Source organism: Triturus cristatus, chromosome 9 (assembly GCF_964204655.1).
Source record: "Triturus cristatus chromosome 9, aTriCri1.1, whole genome shotgun sequence".
NCBI classification, from domain to species: domain Eukaryota; kingdom Metazoa; phylum Chordata; class Amphibia; order Caudata; family Salamandridae; genus Triturus; species Triturus cristatus.
In genome coordinates, this window is record NC_140592.1 from 163,320,779 (window position 1) to 163,332,183 (window position 11,405).

An 11,405-nucleotide genomic window follows, 5' to 3' on the forward strand; every position below is an offset into this window, starting at 1 on the left:
CTCTCCCAACCTTCCTGTGAGCCCACGCTCTCCCCCCAAAACCTCCCTGTTTTCCATTGAGAATCATTTCACTTTTATTTTTTATGCCACTGTTTATTTACAAGCCTTATTAGCCTCGCAGGGGTTCAGTAATATTGCCAAGGCTTCTCAGATTCCACAGTATTGGCAGCGGTTTACACACGATCCTGCTGGTGGGTTTCATCTGACAAGTTGTTTTGCTGCTTCTCCTTCCAGTCCAGCTCCGATCTTGAATGCACCCCCTGTGCTGGGCATTGGCACTGAGCGACCAGCAGCTCGCTGGGACATTACCTCCTCATCTGTCTTCCTCGCCACAGTAATCACTAATGAGCCTTCGGCTCCCACAGAAACTCCAAGTATAATTTTCACAGTCTAGTCTCCCTCTCCCTCCAATATGGCCCCCGACTACACAGCCAATCCCATAAAGGGACACATAAAGCACCAGTACGACCTGTTTTTTTGTTTCTGCACCTCTCCGAGTGCTGTGATTCCTGCTAGTCAGGTAAGTGTGGGGCGGCGGTCCTGCTTTAGCAGACTCGGGGGCCCCGTGATCGTTTGGAGGGGGGGCATGTAATTGTTTGTTTTTGGTCTTTATGTCCCCCTCTCCTACGTGCCTCTCCGGTTTCGGCTTTCAGCAGCACCGGCGTGGCGGAGGTCGGGTCGTTTGGTGTCCCACCTCGTTTCTTTCCATGCGCGTCTCTGTCATGCCTTAGCTGACTTGTGAGCCGCGATTTGAGTTTCTGCCGACTGCGCGTCCTGCTTTAGCGGACTTCTGCGGTCGGCAATCTATTATACACATGCTTTTTGCTTACTTTGATCAGGCGTTTCCTCTGCAGTCATCTAAGTGATTGGTTTGAGTCTTGGACGTTCTTCAGTAGCAATTTTGATGCGTTGGGGGCGCGGGCTTCCGGCTCTTTTTTTATTTTGATTGCTGGGGGCGTGTCCTGCTGATTAATTGCACCTGATGGCCATTTAAGGGGCTGTTTATGGTTGTTGTGGCTGCTGCGTGGTTTTTTCTTGGCTGCATTTAGTTTCATGTGTGATGGAGATTGCTGAGGAGAACGTTGCTCCTGACCTTGGGGCTGTTGCTTCTGGGTCTCAGGATGCTTTGCCTTCGCTATCTGTACTCCAACAGATGATTGATTCAGCTGTGTCTTCTGCCTTGCGTGGCAAGTTGGCTGTGCCTCCTTCTAAGAAGCTCAGATCGGATCCTGCCTCCCAAGTTGGTTCTGACGCTGAGGAGGATGTGGAGGTTCGTGGTCGCTTTGTGCAGGGTACTGATCTTAAGGACGTACTGGGGCACATTCGCGCCAACTTGTTGTTTCCTGATTCGGTTGCTCCGATGGAGGATGATTTTTTTGTGCAGTATCAGCGTCCGGATCCTGATAATCTGCCGTTGCATTCTTCTGTGGTGAAGGTGTTGGAGAATGAGTGGAAGGATGTTGATAAAGGGGCTTTCCCGCGCTACTTGGCGAAACGTTACCCTTTGCAGGATTTTTCTTCCAAGTATCCTTCCTCTGTCAAGGTTGATTCTTTGATGGCAGCGATGTCCTCTCAAGGGTCCGTGGTCTGCAAAGATTCCTCCCCGGCGGATCCTGTGGATCGGAAGGTGGATGGAGCGGTGAAGCGCACTTTTTCTGCTGCCAATTTTTCCATCAGGGCTGCCACTTATTCCTCTTATACAATTCAATCCTTGCTGAAGGATTTTCAGTCCTTGGCTGAACTGTTGGACCAGGGCGAGGATGTCTCCTCTACGTTGGCCATGACGGAGCAACAGGTTTGTCTCCTTTCGGACGTCTCCTTTGATGCCTTGGGTGCGGTTGCTTCTGCGGCTGGTTCTTCAGTGGCGGCTAGGCGCCAGTTGTGGCTACGCTCCTGGAAGGCTGATGCTGCCCAGAAATCTTTACTTATGAAGATTCCTTTTACTGGTGTCAAACTTTTTGGTCCTCCTTTGGAGGATATGGTCAAGAAGACTGCGGAGGATAGGAAACTACTGGCTCCGGATCAGACTGGTCGTTTCCATTCTTTTGGTGCTACCCGTGCCTTTGGGCCTTCTCGTAGGGGCCGTGTTCACCAGCCCTTTCGTGGTGGGGGGCGTGGCCGGGGTGCCCCTGCATCTGATAAGTCCCGGTTCTCCAATGTTCACTCCTTCGCTTCTGCTCCCTCGAAGTCATGACTCTGTGTCCCTGGGGAAGGGTCCGGTTGGGGGTCGGCTGCGATTCTTCCTGGAATCCTGGAGATTGACTGTGTCAGATTGGTGGATCCTTCAGGTGGTTTCCGAGGGTTTTCGCCTTGGGTTCTACCGGGTTCCTCCAGACTATTTCAGGTCCACTCCCTGCCCCAGGTTGGCTCACAAGAAGGCGGCGCTTTTGGCCGGTATAGAGGCTCTTCTGGCAAAAGGTGCGGTGATTCCGGTTCCAGAGGCTCAGCTGGGGTTAGTGGTGTACTCCATCCTGTTCTTTGTGTCCAAGCGTACGGGGGATCTGCGGCCTGTCCTGGACCTCAAATGGCTGAATGGGTTCGTTCCTCCTCAGACTTTCAAAATGGTGTCTCTGAAGTTGATCCTCCCTCTTATTTCTCGGGGGGACTTTCTCGCGTCAATCGATCTCCAGGACGCCTATCTCCATGTGCCGGTGCACCCCGCCAGTCAGCGTTTCCTGCGGTTCTGTGTCCTGGGTCGACACTTCCAATTTCAGGTATTGCCTTTTGGTCTCTGCTCTGCTCCCAGGGTGTTTACGAAGGTTTTGGCCCCTGTCATTGGTCATTTGCATGGGGAAGGAATTCAGGTATTTCCCTACCTGGACGATTTATTGATTACTGCTTCTTCTCTTTCCTGGAACAGCACGGCTTCCTGGTGAATGTGGGGAAGTCATCCCTGGTTCCTGCGCAGGATCTGACTTTCATAGGGGCTCGTTTCAAGACTCTGTTGGGCTCTGTGTTCCTGCCTCCTGCTCGGATGGTATCCGTTCTGTGTGCTGTTCAATCCCTGCTGTCACGTCCTTCCCAGCCTGTGAGACTTTGGTTGAGGGTTCAGGGTCTCATGTCCGCTTCCCTATCTGTGGTTCTTTGGGCTCGCCTTCACATGTACCCAGTGGTTTCTCACATTTTGCGGCATTGGGACCCCTGTTCTCAGGATCTCGATCTCCTGATTCCTGTGTCTATGGGGGTTCGGGTGGCCCTGGAGTGGTGGTTGGACGTGGTACATCTCTCCCGGGGTTGTCCTTTCCTTGTGATTCCTTCTAGGGTCCTCACTACAGATGCCAGCCTTTTGGGATGGGGTGCTACTCTGGGGGACTCTTCGGCTCAGGGTCTTTGGGATCCGATTGTGAGATCTTGTTCATCAAATTACAGGGAGCTGAAGGCTGTCCAGTTGGGTCTGTTGGCCTTTTCGGACCTTCTCTTGGGTCATCATGTTCAGGTCCGGACGGACAATCAGGTGGTCATGGCGTATATCAACCATCAAGGGGGCTGCCGGGTCTCTTCCCTCAGTTCCCTCTGTTTTCAGATTTGTTCTTGGGGGGAGTTGCACCTGGCCTCGCTGTCTGCTGTTTACCTTCCGGGTCAGGAGAACGTGGTTGCGGACTGCCTGAGCAGGGTCTTTCCATCCATGGGTTCCTTGTCCCTGACGCCCCAGATGTTCAGGGTTTTGCGGAGGAGGTTTGGGTCTCCGATTGTGGACCTGTTTGCTTCCAAATTCAATGCGAAAATCCGTTGCTTTTGCACAATTATGCCATGTGCGGAGGCGTGGAGGGTAGATGCTCTGTCCTTCCTGTGGCCGAAAGGCCTTTTGTATGCGTTCCCTCCTGTTCCCCTGATCCCAGTTGTGTTGCAGAAGATCAAGAGGGAGGGGTCCCTTGTTCTTCTGATTGTGCCGGGTTGGCGTCGCCACCCTTGGTTTCCTCTCTTGTTGGAGTTGGCGGTGGGCTCGGGGTGGCTGTTACCCTTCGATCCCTTTCCTCTGATGGGGCCTCTTCTTCCTCTTCCGGTGTTCCGGTCCTTGGGTCTGCGGGCCTGGCTCTTGAGAGGGAATCCCTGATTCAAGGTGGGTGTTCGGCGGTGGTTGCTGATGTTATTCAGTGATCCAGGCGTCCGTCTACTTTGCGTTCTTACGCCAAACACTGGGACCACTTTGCTGCCTGGTGTGTTCGGCGCGATCTGTCGCTGTCTGATTTGGATTCTGCCCGCGTTCTTGACTTTCAGCATGAGGGTTTCGATTTAGGGTTGGCCATCTCTACTCTTCGTGCACAGTGGGCTGCTATTCGGGCATTTCATGCTCTTCCGTTGCTTTCTGTGGCGCCGTTGGTGTCCAGGCTGTTGAAGTCTCTGTCCTTTCAGCGTCCCCGTCCTGTTCTGTCTTCTACTCCTTGGGATCTTCCCCTGGTTCTGCGTGCGCTGCAGTTGGGTCCTTTTGAGCCTTTGGAGTCGGTTGACCTCAAGTTCTTGACTCTTAAGGTCGTCTTTCTTGTGGCTATTGCTTCTGCCAGGAGAATTGGGGAGTTGGGGGCTTTCTTGCGGTCTGCTCCTTTTTTATGTGTTCTGGAGGATCGTGTTGTGTTGCGTTCTCACCCCACTTTTGTTCCTAAGGTGAATTCGTTTTTTCATCGTTCTGCAGAGGTGATTCTTCCGGTTCTTTGTCCTGATCCTTCGTCTGTGGATGAGTCTTTGCTACATCTTCTGGATGTTCGGCGCGCCTTGTTAATTTACCTGGATGGGACTTCTTCTTTTTGCAAAGTGGACAATTTATTTGTGAATTTTGAATTGTCCCGTAGGGGTTTGCGTCCTTCCCTGTCCACTCTCAGTCGTTGGATTAAGGACGTTATTTTGTTGGCTTAAGGTTCTTCTTCCTTGGCTCCTTCTCTTCCTGTTCAGGGGCGTTCCACTCGTTCGGTTGCTGTCTCCTGGGCCGCTTTCAAGGGGGTGTCCATGGAGGATATTTGCCGTGCTGCCACTTGGTCTTCGCCTCATACCTTCATGTCGCACTACCGTCTTCAAATTGGGGGGGGGGTGAGTCGGTTGCCTTTGCCTCTTCTGTGCTGAGTTCCGGGGTCCCATAGGTTGGAGGTTCTATGTGTCTCTTCCTGTTTTTGTAATAAAGTTTTGCATTGCTGCTGACTTTTACTGGTGGACTCTGTTTTACATGAAGCTGATATGCTTTGGTATCGGCTCATTAGTGATTACTGTGGCGAGGAAGACGGACGAGGAGGTAATGCCCCGGTTACTTACCGGTAATCTTCATTACTCCGAGTCCTTGTCTTCCTCGCCACATTATAGTTTCCCTTTCCCTCCCGGCCCTCTTCTTGGCTTCATGTCTGCGGCTTGGTTCTCAGGTCGTACTGGTGCTTTATGTGTCCCTTTATGGGATTGGCTGTGTAGTCGGGGGCCATATTGGAGGGAGAGGGAAACTAGACTGTGAAAATTATACTTGGAGTTTCTGTGGGAGCCGAAGGCTCATTAGTGATTACTGTGGCGAGGAAGACAAGGACTCGGAGTAATGAAGATTACCGGTAAGTAACCGGGGCATTACCACCGAAGTGGGCCCCCTTGTTCCCCTCCCTTCTGTTTTCAACCTCTTACCATGTTCCTTTCAGCACTCTCCTCTCTCCAGTGTCATAACGCAAAATTATGCCCCCCCAACCAATGCAGAATGTGAATAGGGTTTATGAGGCTCCCAGCTCTGAAATTATTCATTCGGCTTTGGCAGGATGTGGCCCCCACTGAAGGGTTTGGAAGCACCTGAAGGAGTGACCCCCCCCCCCGCACCGCAGGGTCTACCGGGGCCTGCGTTACGTCCCTGCACTCATCCTTCCTTCTGTTTTGTTACGTCTTACTCCCTCATATTTTCCGTTCCTATTCTCTCTCTCCCTCCCTCTCCACGTTTGTCTCGTCTCCTAACTTCCACGCTTCTCTCTTTTCCCTTACTTCACTCTGTACCTTTACACTGCTCTTGCTGCCTGTCAGGCCTTCTCTGCAGCTTCTGCGGCAAGTGGGCAGTACTGGGTAATTTCACCCTTGATAACCCTGTCTTTTCACCTCCCTGCCCTTTGACCCAGTCTGTTGATTGAGGCACAATTTTTACAGCTTTACTAATTGTTTTACATTAAAAAAAACAGAAAATAACCTGTTAGCTCGTACGTTTTTTTTTTTTTTTTAACGGAATATGCAACAAGCATTTGCAATGCAACAGGTCTCGCATTTGTGAGAGTTTGAGCTTTTGGCATTGTAAATGACAATGCCTTTTATTAATGTGTTTTGAAAACCTGCAAGTATTGTGTAAACACGCACTTTGTACTTATAGGTGTTTCTTAAGACAAGCAAGGCTGGCAGTAACTGTGCCTTTTTGTACTTGTAGTCTATGCTTACCAGAAGCCAGGCTGGCAGTAAAAGAGACGCAGTTACTGCCAGCCTTGCTTGTCGTAAAGAAATTGTGTTTGCACGCCACATTAGAGGTTTTCAAAACACATAAATAAAAGACATTGTCATTTACAATGCCAATAGCTCAAACTCTCGCAAATGCGAGACCTATTGCATTGCAAATACTTGTTTTCTATGTTTGTCAAATTGGGTATGTGTTAAACAGTGGTACCACGAGCTCAGGTATTTATGGCTCCATGGTGCGTGTCACACATGGGAAGCTACCACAATAATCTCGATTCTTCCCCCTGTTCGGAGATGCAGGAACTCAGGATTTGCCTGCACGATTTGCACCAAGTTTTACAGGCCAAAATCATGGTTTGAAAAAAAAACTCAGTGTGGAGCGCTGTCTGCACAATAGATGTATTCTGATTCCGACAAAATTGGGAAATTACGTCCCTATATGGGTTTTAGCGGTGGTATGAAGGAACCCCAGTGATTGTTAGTCTATCCACACGAGTAGGATAAAACTCCTGAACTGACACAAGATCCCAATCGCTGTCTTGTAGGCTGTCATTGGTTTACCACAGAAGGAACCATTTTATGACCATCAATTACAATTAAATGGGATACAACTGGTGGAAATGATATATGCTTGTGGATTTCTGGGTTGTTTTTTTTCGGTGCACGGGGTGGGAAGCTGTTTTGTTTTGCTGTAACTGCTGGGCACAATATTCGCAAGCAGTAAAGAGAGGTTTCCACATTTGTGGATGTGGTAATTTCCCTTTTTCTCTAAATAGAGAAATCGTTCTAAATGAAAGACAACCACTTTCTGTTTTATCACATTTTTCCACCCCTGACCATGCTAACTGCAGGCTTCGTTGTACAAGCCTGGCAGTATAGCTCATTTCTTTAATCATATACCTGTGTGCAATCTGTCAGTCACAGGATTGTATAGTCATAAGAGATCATAGAGTGTTAAATGGCCTCCTGCAGGACACAGCATGTGAACTGCCTTTTGCATGTTTGTGTCCTAGTAAAATAGCACAGGGGGTTCCAGCATGTTTGCAGATAAACTAGTGTAGTTTGCTGTTCGCAAGTTCTTCTTGAGTAGATCAGTAGGTTGTGTGCCTGCTGCAAACATATTCACGTAGCCATTAGGGCATACGTTTGAATTCATGCAGGGCTAACGCAAGACCTTTTCTTCTCCTGTCATCTTTTCCCCTCTGGCTCTTTCTCCTCACCTAAACACATTCTCTTTATAACTCTACCTTGCTGTAACTCTCATTTACTCTTTCTCATTCTTTCTCTCTTCACTCTACCTCTCATTTATGTATGGAAATAACTGTTTCTCCATATACCATCTCTCTTTTGCTTTCTATCACTTTCACACCCATGCACTCTCCCTCACATAAGTAAAACACATTTCCATTACAGAACCAATAGCTCTAACTCTCAAAAAAATGCATTGCAAATGCTTGTTTGTTTCTTTTTGTTTGCAAACTTATCTAGTGACAGCTCGACCCGAAGGTACTGGAGCGCTCTACATGAGCACCAGTTACATTGCACAAGGGCGCCATCCTCTCTCATTTATTTTTGTGTGATTTTAGCTTTGTAATTAGAGTAACAGTGAGTGTGTCGTTTTATTTGAAATGCTGGACGGGCATCCATTCGTTGGGTGGGTGAATTAACGTATGTTTTTTACAACATGAAGCCCACCTGCTCCCCGCCGCCCCTCTCCTCCCTGGCAGCCCTTTGTCTGTGGTGTTCACCGCAGCCGTTTGACAGGGGCTGATTGATGCAGAGGCTGGGAGCAACCAGCTGCTCGTTTGATGATTCCTAGAGCACACTAAAGCATAGAAGCTTTACTTGCTAGTAGATGTGCTCTCTGGACATCTCTTTCTGGTGTTAAATTTAAAATGCGCATGCGTGAGCGAGGCTGGAAGCTTATCTGTAATGCCAACGCGCCCCAGTAATTTCATGTGCACAGGGCTGCTGCCACCGTTATGACACTTGATGAAGACATCATTCGTGGCGCATAGCAATTCTCAAGGTTTGTTGATCAGCTTGCACATTTATTTTATTTTATTTTATTTATTTAATGCGTTTTTATATAGCGCGGACTTTACCCGAAGGTGTCAGAGCGCTTCACAATAGGAGCAGTAATGATACATAAGGAGAAAAATTACAAGTGAGCATGTTACAGAATCAAACGTTACGTTCCATGAGGCAATAGTGGCATTTGTGCAAGTAAATACAAGAGGGAGCAAACGATACGTTACAAAAGGAAAAAAGTGACGTGTGCAGGTTACAAGAGCATACAAAGTACACAGAGGTCAATAAATGGCAGACACTCAAAACACTAAAATAAGAGTTACGTTACATGAGGCAGTGGTGGCCGTTGTGCAAGTATCAAAAGCAAACAAAATACAAGAGGTAGCAAACGATACGTTACAAAGGAAAGGAGACGTCTGCATGTTATACAAGAGTACAAAGTACAAGTAGAGGTATACTACTGCACTAAATGGCAGACACTCAACACACAAAAACACACTGGGAAGGCACTACTATAGGCATGGAGAACAGAATTTCCTATAACGGCAGGACTTCCTTCAGAAAATAGCACGTTTGTCTTTTCTTCAGGTTAACCTCTTATTTTCTTGGTATGTGCTTCACATCATTTAGATGTTCGTCTTAGCTTTTGTGCAGTCCCTGCTTTGCTTGTGCTTTATTTTCCAAGCATCATCCTTCAAATCAAATTGACCTTTCTTTTCCTTAAAACATGCACGTGTTCCTTTTTTCACATACGGGGCAATTGCAAGCTGCATAAACCGTGGTATCTGGCTGATGGGTCTCATAGTATTAATTTAAATTAAATCCTTTATTCATTCCTGAGACTCGTCTTATGTGCGGGTGGTGAGGTGCTGGCATTTTACTCGCCTTTCTGAATTGCACCAGATTTAATATTAAAAATGCATTTGCTTTGAGTGGCTCGTGATGTGCCGCTGAACCCTTTCTCGCCATCAATGAAGTAGATGGGCTATTCTGGCAGATCATAATTTACAAACATTCAATCATTCATATGGACATTTTGCAGTTCTCACCACTTTTCTGGGCCAAACAGATGGGCCCCATTGTGCATATGCCATTCGGCAATGCCTGTACAAACGATTGGGGGCAATGTTCTTTCATTCGCCCGCTAAAGAAACAAGCATTGCAAAGCCAATAGGCACTGCCTTCAAGTTTGCTAGTGCTTTTTTGCCAATGCTGTTCAACAGTGACAAAAGGAAAAAAAATATTTACTACCGATGTTGAAGTCATCAGCAATAAACACAGGGGCTTATTTACAAAGAAACTGACTCATCGGCATAGATGCATCAGTTTCCCTGCGCCTTCATGCTAAACCATTGTGCCACCATGGATCCGCCGTATTTACAATACAGCAAAAGACACACAATTGATGGACGGAATGCAGAACAAATCAAAACATTCACCCCCAGTCAAGAGATCTGGGTTAAATCCATCATTCTTTTGCTCACCATGCCACCCCAGTTTAGACCTGGCTATATGCAAATCAGTCTTGACCATGTGCCTCATGGGAACAGTCCAGCCCGAACTGCCAAGCCAGGTCCTACCTGGACCGGAAACAAGCATCCTAGGACCGGTTTCGGGGTTTCACCCCTCTTCAGCCAGGATAGCTTGATTCCAGTGGCACAGTGAGCACAGGACTCACGTCTGAGCATACCTGGCGCACTTAGGGCAAGAAGGCAAAAGACACACAATTGATGGACGGAATGCAGAACAAATCAAAACATTCATCCCCAGTCAAGAGATCTGGGTTAAATCCATGGATTTAGGCCCATATCTCTGTACTGGGGTGAATATATGACATTGTTCTGCATTCTGTCCATCAATTGTTGTTTTTGCATTTGTCACCCTGAGTGGGACGGGTATGCTCAGACATGAGTCCTGTGCTCTCCATGCCACTGGAATCAAGCTATCCTGGCTGAAGAGGGGTGAAACCCCGAAACCGGTCCTAGGATGCTTGGTTCCAGTCCAGGGAGGACCTGGCTTGGCAGTTCGGGCTGGACTGTTCCCATGAGGCACAGGGTCAAGACTGATTTGCATATGGCTGGGTTCAAACTGGAATGGCATGGTGAGCAAAAAAACGATGGATTTAGGCACAGATCTCTGTACTGGCGTGAATGTATGACATTGTTCTGCATTCTGTCCATCAATTGTTGTTTTTGCATTTGTCACCCCGAGTGGAACGTGTATGCTCAGACGTGAGTCCCGTGCTCTCAATGCCACTGGAATCAAGCTATTCTGGCTGAAGAGGGGTGAAACCCCGAAACCGGTCCTAGGATGCTTGGTTCCAGTCCAGGGAGGACCTGGCTTGGCAGTTCGGGCTGGACTGTTCCCATGAGGCACAGGGTCAAGACTGATTTGCATATGGCTGGGTTCAAACTGGAATGGCATGGTGAGCAAAAAAACGATGGATTTAGGCCCAGATCTCTGTACTGGGGTGAATGTATGACATTGTTCTGCATTCTGTCCATCAATTGTTGTTTTTGTATTTACAATACAGCGCACCATGGCGCAAGGATTGACAGATGTGTCCGAAATTCTGACGCATCTGTCAGCGCAAATAGTCACGCACTGCTGGAGTCGTGTCGTGAGCATGACGCAACTCCAGCAATGCATGAGGTGGCCTATTCTTAATACATTGCGTAACTCCTTGCGCCTGCTCCGAGCATGCGTAGGGTTTTGAAGCAGTGGCATCCTAGAAGTGCTGCAGTGAAATCTTACAGCTTTCACTGCGTCACTTCTACGAGGCTTTCTCGCGTGGGAACGCCCACCCTGTACACATTATACCTGACACAGGTAGAATGTGGGCAGGGCTTTACAAGGTGATGCATCTCCATAGATGCGTCAAGTTGTAAATGGACTGCAACGTGGAGCATTGTTTACACGCCACTGCGTCACAAAAAGTGATGCAACGGCAGCACAAGAGTGTCACAAGGGACTTGTAAATA

The 11,405-nt window shown here is 48.2% G+C and overlaps 1 protein-coding gene across 1 annotated transcript; it reads left to right on the plus strand.

The window, feature by feature from the left end:
- The first annotated feature begins 1,060 nt into the window (after positions 1-1,060).
- Positions 1,061-2,194, plus strand: LOC146797571 (lamina-associated polypeptide 2, isoforms alpha/zeta-like). Its single transcript, XM_085627623.1, has one exon. It carries the CDS (start codon positions 1,061-1,063, stop codon positions 2,192-2,194), a length of 1,134 nt encoding a protein of 377 aa, XP_085483749.1.
- The last annotated feature ends 9,211 nt before the right edge of the window (positions 2,195-11,405 follow it).